This window comes from Alnus glutinosa, chromosome 2 (genome assembly GCF_958979055.1).
Source record: "Alnus glutinosa chromosome 2, dhAlnGlut1.1, whole genome shotgun sequence".
NCBI lineage: Eukaryota > Viridiplantae > Streptophyta > Magnoliopsida > Fagales > Betulaceae > Alnus > Alnus glutinosa.
Window position 1 is genome coordinate 17,836,542 of NC_084887.1, and position 23,159 is coordinate 17,859,700.

The 23,159-nt window shown below is 36.7% G+C and overlaps 2 protein-coding genes across 5 annotated transcripts; one reads left to right on the forward strand and one right to left on the reverse strand.

Annotated features, from left to right (window-relative positions):
- The first annotated feature begins 251 nt into the window (after window positions 1-251).
- On the forward strand, window positions 252-16,095 carry LOC133861422 (protein MEI2-like 2). Of its 3 annotated transcripts, none has more exons than XM_062297215.1 (13): window positions 252-592; window positions 1,534-1,590; window positions 1,715-1,864; window positions 1,943-2,427; window positions 5,468-5,626; window positions 5,730-5,846; window positions 5,978-6,129; window positions 12,362-12,453; window positions 12,588-13,530; window positions 13,637-13,721; window positions 13,810-13,878; window positions 14,145-14,324; window positions 15,390-16,095. In XM_062297215.1, the coding sequence occupies exons 1-13, from the start codon at window positions 574-576 to the stop codon at window positions 15,504-15,506; spliced, it is 2,625 nt and encodes an 874-aa protein (XP_062153199.1). In that variant the 5' UTR covers window positions 252-573; the 3' UTR covers window positions 15,507-16,095. The 3 variants fall into 3 exon arrangements, with proteins under 3 accessions (XP_062153199.1, XP_062153201.1, XP_062153200.1); XM_062297217.1 differs by having other exon boundaries at window positions 1,715-1,858; XM_062297216.1 differs by having other exon boundaries at window positions 1,537-1,590.
- Window positions 16,096-16,555: 460 nt separating this feature from the next.
- On the reverse strand, window positions 16,556-22,888 carry LOC133860776 (ribose-phosphate pyrophosphokinase 4). Of its 2 annotated transcripts, none has more exons than XM_062296389.1 (7): window positions 22,625-22,888; window positions 21,353-21,668; window positions 18,164-18,259; window positions 17,981-18,049; window positions 17,754-17,882; window positions 17,166-17,262; window positions 16,556-17,076 (listed from the first exon to the last, which is right to left on the reverse strand). In XM_062296389.1, the coding sequence occupies exons 1-7, from the start codon at window positions 22,750-22,752 to the stop codon at window positions 16,946-16,948; spliced, it is 966 nt and encodes a 321-aa protein (XP_062152373.1). In that variant the 5' UTR covers window positions 22,753-22,888; the 3' UTR covers window positions 16,556-16,945. The 2 variants fall into 2 exon arrangements, with proteins under 2 accessions (XP_062152373.1, XP_062152372.1); XM_062296388.1 differs by having other exon boundaries at window positions 16,556-17,079; window positions 22,625-22,886.
- Window positions 22,889-23,159: the final 271 nt, after the last annotated feature.

Below are 23,159 nucleotides of genomic sequence, written 5' to 3' on the forward strand. Positions count from 1 at the left end.
CGTTACTTGAAGCAATGAGCGCAAAGGACGAGAAAGTGTTGGACTAAATGCGGCTGTGTCAACGGACATCAAACAGGATTCCATTACGCTTCAATTTTTGGTTGAGAGAGAGAGAGAGAGAGAGAGCTCAGTGTTGGTAAAACTAAAACAATAGGAGCAGCAATAAGAGTTTTATTATTGTCTGTTTTTTTATTTCTTTTTTTTTTTTTTTGCTGAGAAAATAAATAAATAAATAAATTTTTCTGTAGTTGCACTCATTCCCTCCAATCATTTTCCTCTGTTTTACTCTCTCTCTCTCTCTCTCTCTCTCTGATTTTCTTGCAGTTTTTCTTTTTCTCTGGTTTCCCGGCGAGGGAGAAGGAAGTAGAGTAGTAGAAGAAACATATTTCTCTGCTTCTACGAAACTCTCTCTCTCTGTCTCTGTCTCTGTGTTTTGATTTTCTTTGATCAGAGACAAAGCGTTCTTTTTCTCTCTCCCAAATAGTGCACTCATCTTCAATAATGGCCTATCTTTAACCACTATCTCTCTCTCTCTCTGTTTATTCTCTCTTTATTAGCTATTTCTCTCTCTGTATGCTTCTGAATTCCGCAGGTAATTCTGATTTTATGGGATTTTTTTTGTTTGATTTTTAATCCCTGATGTGGTTGGGCAAAATAGCAAGTGGGTATTTCATATTTTTAAAATTTAGTTAATTGTTCATGGAAAAGGTAAATAATGATGAAAGTACATGGGTTTGGGCGTGGTGGGTAGTTCTTGAAGTGCTGAAATTGGACTATTTTGGTTTGGATTTTTTTGGTAAATTTGAACTTGGAACTGTGTTGACTCTGTACCTGGTGAATTCTATGGAAGCGGCTGAGTTGGTCTGTTGCTCTGTTTTTCTTTTTGGTCTCTTTGATTTACTTTACATGTCATATGTAGTTCTGCATGATTCGGCTTCAACCCTTAATTTATGGGCTACTTATCAGAACTTGTATTTACTGTAATTAAATCTTAAATTTTGTGACGGTTCTGATGTGATCCTTTATAATTGCCCATTAGTTGATTTTCAGGAGTTTAGGTGTTTGATTGGTGAATTCTATGTTTACTGTCAACCTTGAATATGTAAAAAAGAGAAAATGTTGCTTGATCTCAACTCCAATAGGCTAAACTGGTTGGAAGCTCATGCTTCATCATGATCACGGTCAATATCTGGAAGAATGAATGATGATAAATCATTGGTAACTATAAATATGTTTAGGTAACTGATTGATTTAGAGTGATATCATTGGACTATGCATTCCTGCTTTTGTACTATTTTAACGTAGATGCAATTACTTCAACCATTTTGAATAATTAGTGCATGCACTCGACTTCAACAAAGTTCAACATCGCTGATTGCTTTGTCATACATTTCTTCCCTGCTTAACAGTTGCTGCACATTCTCTGATGCATGTATCCGTATCTATGTATATATTTTTATTGCCTCTAAAAACTTCCTTAGAGTTGATTGTTTTATAATAGCTTAACCTCCAATTTTCTTTCACTTGTGTTAGCAGAAATTGACCAGATGGATCAATATCTGAAGTATTCTACATCGGGTCATTCTGAAGGTGCTCCCTTTTTCTTCAGCTGACGAAAGCTAATAACATACATGTACACATGTTTCGTGCGTCTACCTGTGTAACTATGTATGTGGAAGTACGATTGATTAATTCTTCGTGATGTTTTTCGTAGGTCAATTCAAGATTCCATCAGTTGATATTCCTGCAAAATTGGGAACTAGTGCGTGGGGGATCCCACGTGGAATTAGTGCATATCATACATCAAATGATGTGAGCTTGTTTTCTAGCTCATTGCCTGTCCTTCCCCATGAAAAGTGTATGTGTAAGCTCCTGTTACAAGATATTGCAGATACTTACGACTTAGAATGACTTTTAAGAAATAATTTTTGTTGATATGCAGTGAATTTTACTGATTCAGAACTTGGTGGTGATTCAGAACTTGGTGGTCAATCTGTTGACGATAACTTGTCTAAATTAAATAAACTTGGCCAAGATAATGAGTGTAAGGATCCACTCGAAGATGTTGAGGCAAATGCAATAGGAAGCGTGCTACCTGATGATGAAGATGAGCTTTTAGCTGGCATAATGGATGATTTTGACCTTAGTGGTTTGCCTAGTCAGCTGGAGGATTTGGAAGATGATCTTTTTGGCAGTGGAGGGGGTATGGAATTGGAATTTGAGCCCCAAGAGCACCTCAGTATTGGCATGTCAAAGGTGAGCATATCTGATGGTGTTGCTTCGAATGGGATCGGTCAATATACACTTACAAATGGTGTGGGAGCAACGGCTGGGGAACATCCCTATGGGGAGCATCCATCAAGGACATTGTTTGTCAGGAATATCAATAGTAATGTTGAGGACTCTGAATTAAAATCTCTCTTTGAGGTAATTTACTTAAGTTTACACACTTCATCAAATTTGTGACTTTATTTCCACTTCAGTAAATTGTCGCTGCCTCTTCCCATTTTGCTTTGCTTATCATAGTCAAAATCTTGGCTTATATTATGCTATTATTTGGCTAATTCAAACCTCACAACCGTGGTCTCTTGGGTATTTTGAAAACCCTTAAAAATGTATAGATGGAAAAATCTAATAAAGTTTTCAATTACTTTGTTGCAGATTACGAGTTCCATGTAGGTTCCACATGTTATATGTAGGGAAAAGTCTGATAGAATATTTTCACTCCCTAGATTCTTTTATTCTTCTCTTTTTTTTTTTCTTGGGGTGACTCTTGTGATAACCCTTCTGTACTAGTGTTGGACCTGCTTTTGGCATTTTTTACTGCATCTTTTCTTATAGAAAACATTTGTTGCTGGTCTTCCAATCGCCAACAGAACTAAGATGTTCAAAAGAGTATGTGTTGCTGGCAACCTCTTCTAATATGATTTTGCAGAACTGTACTCCTAGATACTCGTTTGAGAGAGTATTCAGCCTGTACAAACATTTTTCTTATCAAGGGAAATTCTCTATAAATTATATACTTTTCTGGAAGAAGATGTCATTGGTCCATTATATTGTTTTTCTACTCAACTGTTCTGATCTATTTCCTATAACTCAGACCACAAGGAGTATGGGCGGAGGGAGGGTGTAGGGTAGGGCGGCGACATGAGTTGGAGCTTCAGATGTGTAATCGTAACATGCCAGCCCTATAAATTACAGAAAAACATATGAGTTGTTCTTCCATTTTAATCATCATAACATGCCACCTATCTGATGGATGCCACTCTTGTTTGGAGATATCCAGCTAAATTTGATATGTAACTGACACTTATGTTCTTTGGGCTTGATTGGGTCTTTTTCAGGTTTTTATGCTAGGAAACATAGAAAACATGTTTTCAAAATGAGACTATAGAATTGTTTTATATTGTTTTCGGAAAAAAATCCTTTTATTGAAGATGTGCGTATAAGATGAGGCAGCTGAAATTTGAAATAGATAATTGATTTTATTTGCATTTTGCCACTAACAAGATTAGCCAATATTATGAAATTGCCATCCTTATTTACAAACTTGCTATATATTATTTTCAATATTTCCATCTGCTATAAAATTGCCAGTAGTAAATGGCCTGTTTTCAGTGTTTTTCATCTCCTCACTGAAAACAAATGATCATTGTGTTGGTGATCTTAGAAAACAACAATTTTGAGTCATAGTTTCAAAAAAGCTAATAATTGAAAACACATACCCAAACGATTTCGAGTTATTGTTTAGAAGCTCTTTCTTTCCATTAGAGTCTGTTTTGTTCGAAAGAAAATGGGAGGGATGGAGAAGGGAGGAAGGAAAATTTGGAGGATGGTATTTTCCATTGTTTTGTGTAGATAAAATGGGAGGGGAGGAAAAGGAGAGATTGGGAATCTCCATCTGGGCCCACACTTTCAAATCCTCTCAATTATGAGAGGACTATGGGAAGTGGGAGTGGGTGATGTCTTTTAAGAGTTCATGCCTCGTCCTTTTGATTCCTAATATTTTTGTTTCTTTTAAAGTGCATGATGCTAATATTTTTGTTTTCCTAATACTTTCTTCCCTGTTTGTCTCATCCTTCTCCCATAGCAAACAAGGAAAGATGAGAGCCATTTTTTCACCCTTCCACTTTTCCATCCCTCTTATTAAACATTCATGATGGAAAATTAGTTTTTCTTCTTTCCTCTCTCTCTCTCTCTCTCTCTCTCTCTTTTAATCATCTATTCTTTTTCCTTCTTCTGACTTTCTAGTCTCTGGGTGTTTGGTTGTTTAGGAAAAAATGAAGGAAACCACATAGTGGAGCCCACTAGAAGAAAATGATTTAAATGAAATTACACCCTCTCAACTCTCTCTTTTTCCTTTGTTTCCTCCCCGATTGTGATGAAGCCAATTGTGGACTTAGGGGGACAGGTAATCCCGTGCATTTTCCTGCCTTCTTCTTCCCGTTCCTCAAACTGAGTAGTGTAAAATGAAATCCTTCATTTCTTTTCTCTCCCACTTCCCTTCAACCATAGTTGTTTTCCAGTATGACAAATCAACAAAAAATTCCATATGCTTCAACCATAGTTGTTTTCCAGTATGACAAATCAACAAAAATTCCATGCATATGGAATGGAACACATAGGCAAGTGTAGTTCTATGTAATATTGAGAGGTCTTTCTGGATATGTAGATGGCATTTCCTCATGGTAGCTATTATGTACCACTGGTTCACTACCCAGGAGATCCCAGTTAAATACATCTTGATATTCCTTGGCTTATTTCTTGCCTGTTCACAGATCCTTACTAAGATGGACAGTTTCAAAGAGAAGTCTTGGTGTTGGACTGGCATGTAACAGTGAATGTTATGTTCACGGTTGAACAAGAATTCCATGTGTCTGCAAGTTGATCTTATTTTAATCTTGGAAACATAGTTGACATGGGTTGGATATATAATGGACTTTCTGTAGCTAGTATGGCAGAACAGAATAGTTGTAAGATTAGAAACATATCAACGGGTTGATATGATGAGTGTGAGATATTTATTTGAACTTTATAGAAAAATCAGATGTGTGCTTTTAAAGAACAAAAAACTATGTGAGTCATAATGGGGCTTTTAATCGAATGAAAAGGAGGCATGGTTACAGACGCATCAGCTTACTTAATTGCTGTATGTATGTATGCGGGTGCATATGTATTTATCTGTGACTGTATCCCACTCTTTTTGGGGTTTTATGTTTTGGGGGTCTGGTTGTTTTATAGTTTGCTAAACTTGTGGGTGTGTGAGCATCAGTTGGAGTGGGTCAATTTGTGATTGGGGTTTTGCAGTATGTATATATATATATACAGGTTTTGGCATAATCATATTATGTTGTTCATTTTTATTTAACTGTTGTACGTATATATAAACAGTTCTTTATCTATATTATGTTACTCTTTACACATTGTTTATGAAACTGCTCTTATTTATTTTATTTTATTTTGGTAGCAATATGGGGATATCAGAACTTTATACACCGCATGTAAGCACAGGGGCTTTGTGATGATATCATACTATGATATCCGAGATGCTCGTACTGCAATGCGTGCATTACAAAATAAGCCCTTGAGACGAAGAAAACTTGACATTCATTTTTCAATTCCCAAGGTTTGAAACAGAATGTTTAATGTTTGTTTCTATGATTCAGTTTGGTAGTATTGATTCTATCTATTTCTATATCATGTACCTTTGTCTGTCCACTATATTCCAGGATAACCCATCAGAAAAGGATATTAACCAAGGAACTCTTGTGGTGTTCAATTTGGATCCATCAGTATCAAATGATGACCTTCGTCAAATATTTGGGGCTTATGGGGAGGTCAAAGAGGTGCTAGTTTTTGGACATATATCATTATTACGTATGATTTTTTCATATTCATTCACTCATCCTTGTACACATACATGCACTATTCTGTTTAGTTCCGTAAGTAAAAAGATTTCCCTGTGGATGAAATGCAGATCAGGGAAACACCACACAAGAGACACCATAAATTCATAGAATTTTATGATGTTAGAGGTGCAGAGGCAGCTCTTAGAGCATTAAATAGGAGCGACATAGCTGGGAAACGCATAAAGCTTGAACCTAGCCGCCCTGGTGGAGCACGTCGAAAGTAAGTTTTTAGTTACTTTCCTCAACTGTTTTTTTTTTGATAAGCAAGTTCAGTTTTATTGAAAGTGTAAGGCGCCCCTACGTACACTGGAAGTATACAACAGTAAATACCTAACTAGAAAAGGAAAAATAAGCAAGATTTTCCTCAACTGTTACTGTTGCTGTTATGACATTTGAGCTTATGCATTGTTGTTGCCATTAATTCTTGCTCCTTCTTCTTCTTTTATCTCTCTTAATAGTAAGATTTGAATCCAAGGTCTACAACTGACTGTAAACCAAGGTCTCTCTTAAACAGCATAAATGCCTATATGGAAGTGACTTCAAATACCAAGTATTATAGCATTAGCATATGATTCTATTCAATGCTTTAAGACCTGGACTGGACCATGCAGCCGGACTGCGCAGGCCAGGAATTGGGTCCCAATACTAGCCAGTCGCCCTCTAAAATCCATTTTCAACAAGTAACTGTCCAAACCTGTTGACCCACAGGATCAACCACAAGACCTGTTGGCCAGGGTGTGTGTCAAACCAACCCTGGGCTATGTGAAAAAATATCATCAAAGAGCTGCTGGAGTGGTTCTTCAAACACAAGTTCAGCAGGTCATAATATCATGATTGGCTATTCCAAAATATATTTTCATCATAATATCATGATTGTTGTTACTTATCAAAAAAAATAATATCATGATTGTTGTTATTAATATGTTTTTACCATTTTAAGTGGGATTAGGCTATTTCAAAATAACAACTGAAAAAGCTTGTTGTGTTGGGGGTTTGAGCCCAATTTTGAAAACATCTAATATCATGGTACACCTTAATGTTGCTGTTACTGTAAGTAATATATTCGTGCTTTGTATAACTGTAGGCGGGAATAAAATGCTTTCAGTATAACTCAGAAAACTTTCCACAATAATATCATGCACTTTTACTGTGTAAAATCTACGGTAACATACTTTCGTGCTTGTTTATTATATTGTTCATACAAATGCTATGAAAATTGTTAAAAAAAAAATAATAATAATAATTTATATTTTTTAGATTCTATAACATTAATTTTTTTTTCTTCTAATTTAATAAATAATTTAATTGGCCCAACTGCTGAAGCTCTGACCCTTGATCCTCTTTTTCTGGTTCAATGAACAGTCCAGTTAGAATATTGATCAATTCGCACTGGACAAACAAATGACTGGAGTGGTATTCCTCCTGATATTCTAATTGAAAACTTTATTCAAGATAATCATAAAACAAGTCAATTTGGAAGAGTCCTTCCTTATTGAAACCAGCCCTGCTTCCTCTCAAATAGACTTAAAAAATCAAATCTTTGAAAGAAGTAAATGTCAAGATTATGTCCTCATAGCAAATGAATATCTGGATAGTAGGATCAAATCTGGTGAACCAGTGGTGTTTTGCATACTGGATATTGAGAAAGCCTATGAACATGTCAATTGGGAGTTCTTGCTTTATTTGTTGAGGAGGGTGGTGATGCAGGGTGAAACAAGAATAAATTTGTTGTTTTAGTTTATTTAAATTATTAGTTTTATTTGAATTTAATTATGGGCTTAGCCCAAAGTTTTAAGTTATTTGTTGTTCAATAATGGGTTTAGCCCAAAAGTGAGTCACATTAGCTTAGGTTATTTGTTATTTAATAATGGGCTTGGCCCTTGGCCCAAAGTTAGTCATATTAGGGTTAGGGTTAGGGTTTAGTCTAGGAGCCTATTTAAGCATGATATTCTATTGTAATAAACAGATTATGAGAATTAAGAAAACATTTTTGTTCTTATGAGGTGTGACTCCTCTCTTCTTTCTTGGTGGTGAGACGCTGCCAAGGCCAGTGAGACGCTGATTTGTTCTTCCCTATTGTTGATTTGGTGAGACTCCAGATTAGCAAAAGGTTTATCTTTATAATTTTCTATTTGTTTTAATTCTTGCTGCGTCAATTTTGGTATCAGAGCATCTGCGATTGTTTTCTATCAACAATTGCATGATCCAATTCTTGTATCTGCCATGAGTCAATGGCACCATCGTTGGACTTCTTACAGGTATGATCAGTACCCCCAACCCCCATCTAGTTACGATTACAAAACTGTCCTTCTGAGGAACATAGCTAATCCCTCCACCACCACCAACGAGCACCATGAAACAGAAAATCGCACAAAGCCCAAAGCCTAAACCTTGCACCCAATCTGGTACCGTCACATGCCATCTCCCTACAAACCACACCAGATTCCACCACCATAGAGCAGACAAAGGAAGCCGAAAATCAAACAAAGCCACAAAACCTAAACCATGTATTGAACCAGGTACGCCTTTGCACTGTACGGCTCGATGATGGTATCACAAACATGGAGCGGTACGTCTTTTCTAGGAAACTGGCAATCACTGCCGTTCATAAACTGCACAAACCATTCAAGCCACTACTGACGCACAACTGAGCATTCGGTCTGTCACTTGCTTCGCCACCCCCCATCCCCACAAATCAAGCAAATGCCCAAACCCACAACGAAACCCCATCAGACATGCCCTCACACCCAATACCAACAATACCCAGACCCCAGCCGCCCTTGATCTCCACACAGCCAAACACCCCAATCCACCTCGAATCATCAATCTTAGCCATTCAAAACCCAAAGAAAATCCCATTAGAAAATCTCAAACAGCCCACCTTCGTTCCACACCCACGGGTAGATACCCAAAAATCAAATCTTTTCAACATCATTCACAAACCCATCCAGACACGGCAAGCCACCATCACGCTAGAATTTTTGTCTCTGCCAGCACCCAAATCACCGTTGTTGCCACCCAAAGACCCACAAACCCCACCGCTGACCCTTTGCCGTGCCCACTACCAAACCGGCGCATCACACCTGCCCTGCGTCGCCGTCATCAGCCCACCACCGGATGGCTGTGACGCCAACCACAGAACCATCACACTGAACCTACACTCTGTCCCACTCCCCACCATCAAGAAACAATCACTCCTAGCCGCCGATCTACACCATTGGGCCACCACTGTGCCGCCGTCGATCCTTGTCGAGTGCCACGCCCAAGGGTGTTGTGAGCCCAACGATCACCATCGAGCTGCCCCTCGTCTACGCTGCCAACCGCTCCGCCTATTCCCTCCGCCTGCTCACAAGCTAAGAGTTGCTAACGTACTGCATCGCGTCCATGCATCTGCAAAACCACGCCACTACTATTGTGTTGCGAGAGGAAGGCCTGAAGAAGGTTCTAATTGGGTTTGTTTCCAGAGAAGGGACAAGGCTGAATTTTATTATGTGTGGTTCAGAAAGCGGAAGAAAAAAAAAAAAATAAAGACTCCTTGGTTTTGGCAAGGGCTGTTCAATTGGTCCAAGAGGGCAGTAAATGGTCAAAAGAAAAAAAAAAAAAGAAAAAAAAAAGGTGGGATGCATGTTTTCAAGCTTTTGTCAGAGATTCAGAAGCAAGGCAAAGAAGAAAAAAAAAAAAATGTTTCAAGGTTTCGTCAGAAGCTTCAAATTCTTTTCAAGACTTTTCAGCCGGTCAAAGCCTGCAGGTTTTACAAAAGCAAGAGCAAACAGAAGACAAAATTTCTATTGGGCTTCTTACAACAATGGTCATTATTCTTCGGCCCATATTCAACAGAAAGTTCAAGAATCAAAAGGAAAGCCCGTCGCAAAATTGTCAAATTAGGCTTCGTTCGAAGCATTCTTATTTGAAACTCGAGGTCGAGTATAAGGGTGTCGGTTGGCTAGTTGGAAAATGATGTATTGTATCTCTTGGATTTGTTTTTCTGTTTTAGTGAATGACAATCCGTCCGATTTCTTCAATAGCTCCTGTGGTTTGAGACAAAGAGATCTTTTGTCTCATTTTCTGTTTGTTATTGTCATGGAGGCCTTAAGTAAAATTATTTTTGCAACTATTGATGGGGATTTTCTCTCATTTTTTTGTGGGGTCTAGGCACTCTAGCATGGATGACATTTCACACTTGTTTGCGGATGACACTTTGGTTTTTTGTGGGGCCAATCCTGATCACCTTCACTATCTACGTGCTTTATTTTATGTTTTGAAGCTATCTCCGGTTTGAAGATTAATCTGGCTAAGTCAGAATTGGTTCTTGTGGGTAATCTTGTTAATGTGGATGGTTGATATTTTGGGTCGTGGGGTTTCTTCTTTGCCTTTGAAGTATCTTGGTCTTCCGTTAGGAGGCCAAGTATAAGGGTGTCGGTTGGCTAGTTGGAAAATGATGTATTTGTTTAAGAGTTGCAAGGTTACCCTTATTAAGAGCATCATTTTCAATTTACCTACGTACTTCATGTCTCTCTTCCCTCTTCCCATTGGTGTTGCAAACTGCATAGAGAAGCTTCATCGAGATTTCTTAGGGTGCGGGCTAGGTGAAGAGTTCAAATTTCACCTGATTAGTTGGTCCAAGGTTTGCCCTCTGATCTCTAAGGGAGGGTTAGGGGTTTGGAACTTGCAGATGTTCAACCATGCTCTTTTAGGGAAATGGTTGTGGTGCTATGTGCGTGAGAGAGATGCTTGGTGGATAGTTGTGGTTGATTCTAAATTTGGCAGTTTGTGGGGTGGGTGGTGTTCTAAAGAGCCTCCTAAGCCGTATGGGGTGAGGTTGTGGAAGAATATCAAGAGGGGTTGGAGGATGTTTTCTAGTCATACCAGATTTGAGATGGGTCCAAGATTAGATTCTAGCATGATGTGTGGTCTAGGGAGAAGTCCTTAAGAAAGCTTTTCCTCTTTTATATAGTATTGCTTGTATGAAGGATGCTTTCGTAGCAGTTCATTTGGAGCTCTCTAGTGATTCCCTTTAGTGGAACATAAGTTTTATTAGATTGACTCACAATTGGGATGTGAATATCTTTGCTTTGTTCTTCAATTTGTTGTATTCTTGTAGAGTGAGATGGGAAGGTAAAGACAAGCTTTGGTGGGCTACCTCCAAAAAGGGTGTTTGTTGTTAGCTTGTACAGTGTCCTTGTCTGTAAGGATGACATTCCTTTCCTTTGTAAGAGTATTTGGCGCACTAAAGTTTCTTTGAGAGTGGCTTTTTTTGCTTGATCGACAGCTCTAGGGAAGATCCTTAACATAAACAACCTTAGGAAGTGGCATGTCCTTGTGGTCTATAGATGGTGTATGGGCAAGAGTAATGGGGAGTCCGTGGATCATCTTCTTCTCTATTGCGAGGTTGTTTGTGCCTTATGGAGTGCTTTTTTCAGTCGCGTTGGGTTGTCCCAGGTTATGCCTAGTCAAGTGGTTAACTTGTTTGCTTGATGGTGGACTAGTTGTAGCACTTACGGTGCTATTGTGTGGAAAATGATGCCTTTTTGCTTATTGTGGTGTCTTTGGAGGGAAATAAATTACAGAAGTTTCAAGGATCGCAAGACGTTGTTGGAGCTCAAGTCCTTTTCTCTTTTATACTTTTTATATTTGGACATCTGCGTTTATAGTTCCCTTGGTGTTTAGTTTTCATAATTTCCTTGTTCCTTTTCTTTTTTTTTTTTTTTTTTTTTTTTTTTTTTTTTTTTTCTAGTTAAGTGTTTCTCTTGTATACTTCCTATGTACCTGAGTTGCAAGTTTTCGCTTTTAATGATATTTGGATTAATTATTAAAAAAAAAAAAAAAGTAAATGTAAAGATGTAGTTCGCCTTCAATGCAGTGGATTCTAAGAAATTATATAGTTATGCAATTCTTTCTTTAAAGAAGACTTTTCAATCTGTTTTTGATTTGACTGATGTAATATTGAAGTATGACGCAGCAAGTTGTTGTATATTTTAGTTGGAGCTGCAAACCTGAACTGGGGAACCGTGAATAAAGGAAAATAGGAAATAAAGTTGTTACAATTATATTAGTCAGCTTCCAGTGATGATGTTTGAAAAAACCGTGGAGGTTTCTGATGCCTGTGCAACATGATGAACATTTTCGTTTCATGGACAACTTGTTTATCAAAAACTTCCTCTGCCATGTGTAATTTCTGGCTTCTGTTTCGACAGCGTCTGCAACGTGTAGTTATATTGTGAGCTGTCTAGCTTCTCCTATCTTTTGCCTCTTCAAAATTTCTACCCCTTAATATTTTTTCTTATGGCTTTTTAAATATCTCTTCCAATTTATTTGGGTGTTATGTGAATTAGGATCATAATATGTTATTCTTTTTCTTTCTCAGTTCCTAATTAAATTGGTGTCTTGTTACATATTGTTATTGATTTATTAGGCTGTGAAGAAATTAACCTAGTTGTACATCTGATCTTTAGCTTGATGCAACAACTAAGTCAAGAGTTGGAACAAGATGAAATCCGAAGCTTCCGACATCACGTGGGTTCACCAGTGACCAACTCTCCTCCAGGTATTTTTATCTCTAACTACTTTGTATTCCTGGCAACTAAAAATCTTTATGCTTATTCTTATTAATTCCTTGTATGTTCTTGTTGGAAACACATTGTCTGTTATGAGCTGAAATTACTGGGACTTCCATGACAGGTAACTGGCCACAATTTGGTAGCCCAGGTGATCATAATCCTTTGCATGCTTTTAGTAAGTCCCCAGGTCCAGGAAATCTGAGTCCCGTAAGCAGCAACCATTTGCCTGGATTGGCTTCAATTCTCCAACATCATGTATCTAACTCTGCAAAACTTGCACCAATTGGTAAGGACACTGGAAGGGCTAACCATGTGACCCAGATGTTTCCTGACACCGGATTGACGCAAGGAGCAGCCTATCAACATTCCCGTTCCTTTTCTGAGCAGAAGTTCAGCACAAGTCCGGGACCGTTGTCTCCATTTGGTGAATCAAATCCGAATTCATCTGGCATTGGAACATTATCTGGTCCTCAGTTTCTCTGGGGAAGTCCAGGTCCTTACTCTGAGCATTCCAATTCTTCTGCCTGGCAAACATCATCTGTGGGGCACCCATTTGCATCCAGTGGACAGGGTCAGGGTTTTCCGTACACTAGTAGGCAAGGTTCTTTTATTGGTTCACGTAACCAACATCATGTTGGATCTGCCCCATCCGGTGTTCCTCTTGATAGGCAGTTTGGCTTCTTCCCGGAGTCACCAGACACATCCTTCATGAATCCAGTTGCATTTGCAGGTGTGGGTTTAAGTCACAACAATGTGATGAACATTGGTGCCCATGCAGCTATGAGTGCTGGTGTAGGTCTTTCAGGAAACGTGACCGAAAATAGTTCGCCTGGTTTCAGAATGATGTCATTCCCAAGGCATGGTCCCGTGTTCCTTGGCAATGGTTCTTATACAGGATTTGGAGCAACCAGCAATGAGGGGTTAGGTGAACGTGGTCGAAGTCGGCGAGTTGAGAATGGCGGGAACCAGACAGATAGCAAGAAGCAGTACCAGCTTGATTTGGAAAAAATTATCAATGGGGAAGATACTAGGACTACTTTAATGATTAAAAACATCCCTAATAAGTAAGAAGAAAATATGATTATTGTTTTGAAATCAGTGCAATTCTCTAAGTTTTTAAATCAGGTGGTCAGAATTCCATGATGGTTTCTGCTTCTGTTGTCTTCCCAGGTACACTTCAAAGATGCTGCTTGCTGCTATTGATGAAAATCACCGCGGTGCTTATGATTTTCTCTACTTGCCAATTGATTTTAAGGTAATACCACTGCACGAAGGTATGATACAATGTTCTTAAATTTCCTCAAACTAGAATTACCACTGATGGTGACAATTGTCTTTTGCAGAATAAGTGCAATGTGGGTTATGCCTTCATCAATATGGTTTCTCCTTCACACATTATCCCCTTCTATGAGGTTCAAATTTTGTTTCTTTTAGAGTCTCAAGGAGTAGCAATACATACTTTAGATATCCTTCTATAGTTCTATGTTAATATGGTTTATTTTGCTTATGTCCATAAAGAGAAATATTTGTTGTGGGTCATTCTGGTTTGTGAGTGTTTTATATTTAAAGAGGAAATTTTTTGCATTTATGTCTGACTGACAATTCACAAAATCTATCTGCTGAATTGAAATAATGGAAATCCTTTAAGCAAGAACTTATACCATTAAATTTTTTACAGGCATTTCACGGAAAGAAGTGGGAGAAGTTCAATAGTGAAAAAGTGGCTTCACTTGCATATGCACGAATCCAGGGCAAGGCCGCCCTTGTGACTCACTTTCAGAATTCAAGCTTAATGAATGAAGATAAGCGATGTCGGCCAATTGTTTTCCACTCGGAGGGTCAAGAGACTGGTGATCAGGTAAAAATATTTTTGACTTGTACGACTTTTTTTCCATGGTCATGACAAAAGTAGTTGAAATTTAATGCTCAACAACCTGGAACGTTCTCTCGAGTGCCTAAAAAATATTTCTTGTCAATTAGTTCCTGTATTTTCTAAAATGAGTTGTCTTAGTCTTTGGCATCCTGGCATCATCACATAATATGATGGAAAATGCTGTTGTGTAAACTTTTCCAGTGACATGGCACAAAACAAATTTAAAAAACGTTTACTGTGCAACATCATCAAAAAGGGTACATATCATATGACGGCTTAGTGTTTAAGGGTGAAATGACTGATTGAAGAAAAAACAAGGACTAAACTGACACGAAAACTTTTTGAGCAATGGAATTGAAAATTTGGGTAATTTTGGAGGACCATGTATGTGTGTGTGTGTGTGTGTGTGTGTGTGTGTGTGTGTGTGTATTTTAGCCATTATTAAATTAAATAATTTTAACTTCATGAAAAGATGCTTTGTCAATCATGTATTGATACCTGCTTAGTATTCATTTATATTTCTAGTTATTTCATGTTATTTTTGAGCTTTGATGACGTTCTATCTGGAAGCGATTTCATTGTTAGAGTAATTTCTGCTTATCCTTGATCTTTTTATTAGCAGCTCATGCCTTACATAACGAGGCACTCTAGAGACGCTTTGAACCATGTAATTTTTTAAGGAACAGTTGCATTCATGCTGGGGGGGGGGGGGATGTTTCAAACTTAAAGCGAAATATATATTCTATGATGTCATCAAATAAAAAGAAATGAACTGTTAGAGGTGATTGTGTGAAACAAAAGAAACATTTGCTTATTAGAAATTTGAGGTGGGGAGGGGGGCCAATAAGCCTAGAAAATGTATATATGCAGGATTTTCTTTTATTTTGGGTGGGTGAGTGGAGCGCAAGAGGGATATTCCTGTTTCAGAATTTATAAGACATAGGTGAGGTGAGTGTATCCAAGATTGATTGGAAGCCATTGCCACTTGAATCTGTCTTCCAGAAACCATGTATAATTTTCTGACCATTTCTCTTTTTCTGTATCCGCCAGGAACCTTTCCTTTCCAACAATTTAAACATATGTATTCGTCAACCAGATGGGTCTTACTTGGGAGATTCATTGGATAGCCCAAAGGGAAATCTGGATGAGAAGCCGGAGAGAAATTAAAAATGTATGGCATCTTACTCGTAGCCTTAAACAGTGGGGGCTAATAGTTGCTAACTGTTGTAGGTAAAGTGTATAAAGTCCAAAGAGGACCAAGTAACGGGCGTATAATTGCTCGAATTATCGGCAGTCTCCATTGATGGGGGGGTACTGGTGAAAATTTCACGAGGAAGTATTGAAGGAAGAGGCGGAGAGCATTTTGTTTATATGTAGAGCTACAAAATGTTAATCAACCAGGGGTGGGGGAGAGGTGGGGAAGAATAATGTGAAGCATATTGCTGAATTGTGTAGTCTTGTGCAGCCATATGCCGGTTTCTGCAGTATCTCAGTTTTTGATCTGGGTGGGTCTTTCAACTACATTTGCAAATATGATTTACCTGTTGATGTGTAAATGTCTTTCTGGTTTTTATGGGCTGTAAAAAAAAAAAAAAAAAAAAAAAGATTGTACAGAAGGAAGACAGACAGACAGAACCATCGTGTTCTCTTGTGACTTTGTAGTAAAATGTGTATATATGCTATGGTTGTACAGATGTTCTATTACTCTGCCTGGGGCAGTTTTATATCTTCAAAGGTGCTTTATTATGCTCTGCCATTTATGGCAAGTCGTGGCAGTTTCAAACAGTTGAGTGACGACCTGCGCACTTATAAGATAAGATAAACAAATAATTATAAAAAAAAAAAAGAAAAAAAAAAAGATAGACAAACTTTTGAAGATCACTACATAAACACGAACATCACAACCAACCTAAATTCTTCGGTAGTGTTGGCAGTTTTTGACACGATCTATGAATTTGATACAAACTCAACAAAAAATTAACGAGTTAAAATTATATATATATATATATATATATATATATATATATATATATATATATATATATATATATATATATATATATATATATATATATATATATAGGTTGAATTAAAGTTAACTCGTATAATCATATGCATATATTTCAATAAGACTCGAACCCGATATGTTACATTAATGCTGTCAATTTTTTCCAAAGCTCGCAAACCTAATAGGAACTCAACATAAAATTAGCATATTAAGATTGAAAGGTTTGATATCATTTGATTAAATCGACCGAGTTTAAATTGACATATATAATCTTATATCAATGTCTTGAGACATTGAGAAAATTCGAACGCAAATTGTCACCCTAATTCTCAAGGGATTCATTTGCACTCATATTCGAAGATATGGTGATTACAGAGGACAAAACGTTCAACGAATTTGCTTTTTTGCGTCAGTAACATAAATCACGAAATAGGCTTCTTGAACAGTGTTTTGCCTTAAAAAATAAAATAAAAAATAAAAATAAAAATAAAAATAAAACCACTATTAGCCTGCTTTCACTTTCACAAGTTGTAGCAGAGATGCATTTCTTCCCTTCCCTTCCCTTCCCTCTATATCTTAAGTCCCTACAAATATCTTTTCAAGTTTGTAGAGCATCAGCAATTGATCCTGCAAGACTCAACACTTGAAAAGGAGCTCTATTTGCTATGGCTTTGACAGTAAGGGGGCAAGAATCTGTTATCCAAAAGTAGGCAAAGGCCTTTTCCGAGCCTTCTGCAATTGAAACCAAAAAAGTCGATTAAAAATGGTACAGGTTCAAAAGAAAAAGGTGAGGGATAGGAACAAATTTAAGTGCTTACCATCCTTGTGAGTGAACCTCTCCCATGACCGCTTAGGAAACACCCCATGGGTCACATAAGCACTCACCTTTGCTGCACCATGAGTTGCCAAAACTTTCTGCAGAACCAGAAAAAGCATAGGAAAACAAAAACGAATGTTAATTCCAGGAACGGTATAACTTATATGCATGAAATGTCCATTTCATCATACTGCTCGATATGTATCCATCCGTATTGAAGTTTACAATCAATGAAAAGAAACAGCCTTCTGGGGAATAGAAGGGGAAGGTTGGTTCATGGACCCGTTGCTCAAAGGAAAGGGGAGGTCTTGATTCCAGGATGGAGCTGTATGACACAAGTGTATACTATTGCATACCAAATGCACCTTAAATGTCATGATACAACATTTCTAACTTACGTAGATCCATTCTGTGTTCTTTTTCAATTATATTCCTAGTGTCATAGTTAGAAATGTTGTAAGTTAGAACATTCTTGATGTATATACACTCTAAAAAGTTTTGTCAAATGAACCCATAGTTTTTTTTAAAAAATAAAAATAAAAAAGAAGAAGAAAAAGAATGTATACAACTATGGTTTCCTAAAGTATACCTGGCATTCAATCAGGGTGCCTCCAGATTGGACCAAATCATCAACAATGACTACATGACAACCAGCAGGATTTCCTTCCTTGAGCCGTACTATTCTCTTATCACCTTCACGAACCTTTGTGCACACCACCTGCCATTCAACAACAAAAAGCTCGGTAGATAATACAAACATTGGATTATAAACTTAAAGGTCAAATTTATTTGAAGAAAAAAAAAAAAAGGTTAAACCATGGGAAAATGATCCAAAAGCTTGTGGAATCGCTTCCAAGCTCCATCATCTGGAAATGCAACAACAATCTGGAAGAGGACTATTGATTAGAATGAAAAGAACTCTAGGACACAGAAAATTTAACAGGCTAGAAAATATTCATAGAGGTGCTACAGAATCAAGAAATAATAATAACAACTCACATTGTCAGCATCAGGGAGCTCGTGAAGTCGCTGCTTTAGGAGAGGAATACCAGTCTCAAACAAAGGCAAAACATGGTCCCCAAAATAAAATCTTTCCTGCACATAGTTAAGGAAAATGAGGACATATTAATGTGATTGTCGCCATTTTCATGCCTAGAACTAATATCAAAGAAAATTCAGGCAGTGCTAAACAAACCAAGAGATGATATGTTCCGCATCAAACTGAAACATGGTCAAACCATAGTATAGAAAACGTATTATGCAATCTCCAATTAGTGACAAAACACTAAATGCATATTAAAACCCAAGGATCTATCTAATAATGAGATTTCATTTTAACAGTAAAATGCACCAAAACTCCATAATTGATAGCATTCTATCAAAGCCCGTGGGTTTTTAGTTTTTCTTTGTTAGAATATTAATTAAATGATAAAACTCATCATTCCTATCAGCTATTAGCTAAAACTTATAGGATAAATGCTGATTTAACATAAACTTAAAGCAGAGGTCCTGAGTTTGAAACCTAACTCCATAGTTTACCCCCCATTTCAGTTAAATATTTAACGTGTTGGACCTCACTTGTTGAGGAAGAGTTTAAACCTACACGTGAAAAATGATTAAATTCACTATTTCCTATCAACTTAAGCTTTAAGAATAAGTGGTAATTTATACTTTTAACCATGCATCTTGTGCTTTGTTAATTGTTCTAATAAGATCTTTCCATCGATATATGATAACAGCAGTTACTCACATGCCTATCACATGATTTATGGACCAGTAAAATCATGCAATGTGTTAAAAAAATTACTCCCTGTTTACAATCCTTATTAAAATAAAGAATATAAGAACAAAAAACAAAAATATAAAGAAACATAAAGTGTTAGAGAGAGAGGAATATTAGACTTCGACAAATCAAATTCATTAAGAGGAACTTTCATATTCCAATAAAGAAATATCTTTGGAGCCAGATGAGATGTAAGAAAAATTAAATCAACAGACAAAAAGCTACCAAATTTTGATTTTTTTTTTTTTGTTCCATTCAACACGTGGAAGAATTGCAAAACTTAACAAAAATAATGATTAATTATTTTTTATTACTATTTTTTAAAAAAACTCAACTAATATCACTCAAAATGGCGACACCACAAGAGTAGACCACCCTTCAATTTTTCTCTACCTGAAAACTTAGAAAAAAATAAAAAAAGAATTATCATTTAGAGCTCTATCATTAAAATGGGCGAAACTTGACAAACCTCACCAGATCTCGACCACCTGCTACTCTCTCTCAAAATTCTTGATTTTTTTCACCAGCCAAACACAGTTCACAGAAAAACAAAACAAGAAAACTGCACAAATGGCGCGATCCATGAGACCACATAGTGCCCCAACTATCAGAGCAAGGTTGAAGTCCGCAAAATGCGGTTTTCCTTTCGCTCCACAGACATTAACTTTCAAACTTTTAAATCTGAGATCTGCAACTTTCCAACTCCTTTTTGTTAGCTTTTTCTTTCCTTTTCAATTTTCTCCCCTTCACTCTCTCACTCCTCTCTAATCCTCTGGCTTTTTCTTATATTCCTTTATCCTTCAATTTTTTTTTAAAAAAAAAGTTAAGAGGGATAATTTTTTTTCGATAAGTAAAAAGTTAAGAGGGATAAATCAAGGAGCAGAACACAATTTTCATTTGATTTTTTTATATAACGGTTGTCACCAAAATATGGATGGAAGGACATATTTAGAATAATAAACAATCATATGGAATGTGATTAGAAAAAGTTGAAAACTGTAAGGGTCTTGATAGAATACCATCAACCCAAGGGCCAAAGGGAGGGGGAAATTCTCTTTGGCCCTCAAACAAATTGTCAAAACCACCCCCACAAAGGCACAAACAGGGGGTAAAAACACTTGTGTTCCCTAAAAATCTGAAAAACCTCATGAACCCTCAAAAATCTTAAAAAAATATGGGAAAAAAATATGTAGACTTTTCTTAAAAATAAGAAGTTTGGCCCCCAAAAAAACTCCTCCATCTTCCCATGAGTCCCTTCAACTCCTTCCCCTTTCTCTTCTGTGTAAGAAATAAAAAAGATAGAGAACGATATTTTTGTCAATTTTTTTCTTATTCAAACTGGAATGTTTAACATGGTTAATTGTCAAGTTTGATAAATATCTGTTTCTTATTTATATATTGGTTATGAAATATTTCATTTGCACCTTAAATTTAGTTTATGATGTGTTTTTTTTTTTTTTTTGGCTACTATATGTAGCAAAATACACAAAATGTAAAAAGAATAAAAAATGTGTTTTAGAAAAAACACAAGTATCAAATTCAGATGTGCCAGAATACACAGCACTACTAATATTCAGACAGAAATCAGAAGGGATTTCTAGATTTTTTGGCTTTGATTGAGGATGAGCACTTTGACTTTGATTCCCCTCCTAAGAAGGACAAGGAGATAAAAAGGAAAAAGGGGAAAAGAGAGGTCAAGAATCTAGAATGTTCTATTAATTTCGATGTTAGGGGAATGGGTTCTAGTCGGGATAGGGGCAAGAAGATGGGGGTTTGATGTAATTTTCTTCTATTGGGTTGTTCAGGTGTTTTTTTTTTTTTTTTTTTTTTTTGTCATTTTTGTATACTTCCTGTATGCTTAGGGGCGCCTTTTACGCTTTTTTAATAATATTTTGTTTATTACCTATCAAAAAAAATAAAACACTGGAGATTATTGATGTCCTCCAATAAAAATTTCAAACAAAAGGAAATTTCACATTAGTCTTATACTCAAAAATCATTCCAATTTCGATATTGTGCTAAACTATACAGCAGTCAAGTATACAACTCTTACACTAGAAAAGGCAAAATGAACTAAGATTTCAGCTAGATGAAATGATGAGAAACTTTTTCAACCAAACAGTCCCACACAACCCAACAGAGAAAGAGTAGATATGGTAATAAACATTTAAATATCACTAACTGAAGTAACAAAATGACTAGAAACAAGTTTTCATCAGCATCCCATTTATATATAAAGCCTGACAAAGATACTGATTTTCCAGAAAATTTTATGAAACAAAAAAAGTTGACCAATTTAAGGTGATACAATTTATTTATTTTTTATTTTTTTAAAAAATAAAATAAAATCTAACTATCAGGACAAAAGAAGCAAATCTGATCACTTCCACAATAGAAAAACAAACCTGCAAAGCATGGATGTCAAAGATGACTAAACTAGTAGGGCCACCTCTCGATATGGGTATATTTGTCAACATCCTTGATAACGTAAATGCGGTTGCTACATCCCCTTCATCTTCCATTCGCTCAAAGGAGCCAGTTGGAAAGAAAGGCAAGACCAATGTGAAGGAAGCAACAAACAGCCGTGGGAGTAGATATATGACAGAAAGCTGCTCAAAGATAACTCCTGTGGAGCTGAAGGATGCAAGAAAGGCAACATGTTGACCTCTCAGATCTTGTGCATCATTAATATAAATGTTTGGAAATCCATCATCAAAATTCCTGTATATGCATAGAAGTTAATCAGTTCTCCGACGCACCCATATGCAAAACTAGCTTAATTCCTACTGCAGTTCAACACGAGATAAATTTTAAAGCATACAAAAACAAACAACTATGTAAGAAAAATTTTCTGGATATTTACAAAGTAGAAAGCAGATTTTTTTTTTTTTTTCCTTTTTCAAGTAGTAAGCAGATTTAGGAGTAACCACCAACAGTTTATTCATCCATAATTCTTGCAGGCGCAACTTCAGATTTGGGCAAAGCCTATCTTAAACCCAACCACATATTAGTTGCAGCCTTGCAGGTTATCAATCTCAAATTAAGAGATAGGTCTTAGTCTATGTTATATGAACTTCAAAAAAAAAACAAAAAGCAACGAAAATTTCCAAAAACACGGGAACACGGATGCAAGTACAAAATGGAGGAAAGCTTAGGATCCGTTTATTAAAGTCTTAGTTTTCCGTCTTTTGGTTTATATTTTAAATACAAAAACATTAACAAACATCCCAGAACATACAAATCACTCCTTAAAACACAAAAACAAATTTCACATTTATATCACCTCGGAACACTTTTTCAAACCAAAAACCAAAAAAAAAAACACTTCCAAAACACATTAACATTAACAAATAGAGCATTATATGTTTCTCAAGTAACAAAATTTTCAATAAAGCTGGTAAAAGGAAACATCTTTTGCAAGGGTTATCAAGTATGGTGAATATAGAATTTGGGTAGCTGTAGTGGTAATGTAATGACCATGAGAAACAAAGGGGAACCTTTAAAAATAAATAAAAAACACATTATTGGGTATTGGCAAGAATATACATATATTGGCAGCAACACTTGATGAGTAACAGGAATTCATTGTATAGCTAAAAAAAAAAACTGCCCATTTGATGTTTCTAGCAGAATAACAAGATAAAGCACATTAATAAGTGAAATAAGAAGAAAAATACCTCCATTTGATGGTTTGGAGAGTGATATTGTCGGACTGAGCAGCGACGTTTCGGGCGAGGTCCTCGCACTCCGGGTAGTAGAAAAGGTGCACTTGCTTTTTCTTCGTCTGAGACTGAGACAAAGCCATTTAGCGCCCAAAATCCTAACTCTCGGGGCCTTTTACAAAGTGAGACACAGAGAGGGTTTTAGGCTTTAGAGAGAGTCAGAGAGAGAGAGAGAGAGAGAGAGAGAGAGAGAGACAGAGGGTGAGATGTTGGTGGGAGGCGTTTGGTTACTTGAGTTATATAGCCCGGGAAGCGCGTGAAATATTCCTTGTTGGTGCCAAACTATTTCCTGACCAAACATAGCGTACACAAATATTTGCCCTTTTTAGGCGTTATTATGCCGTGTTACTTTAGCTATGGACCGGACCTTCAAAGTTCAAAGTAGTGGGACTTTTTCTTTTCCAATTCTTTTTTTTTTTTTTTTTTTTTTTTTTAACTAGTGGGTCCGGTCTTCCTATTGGAATAAAGAATTTGGTCGTATGTGCGGGCT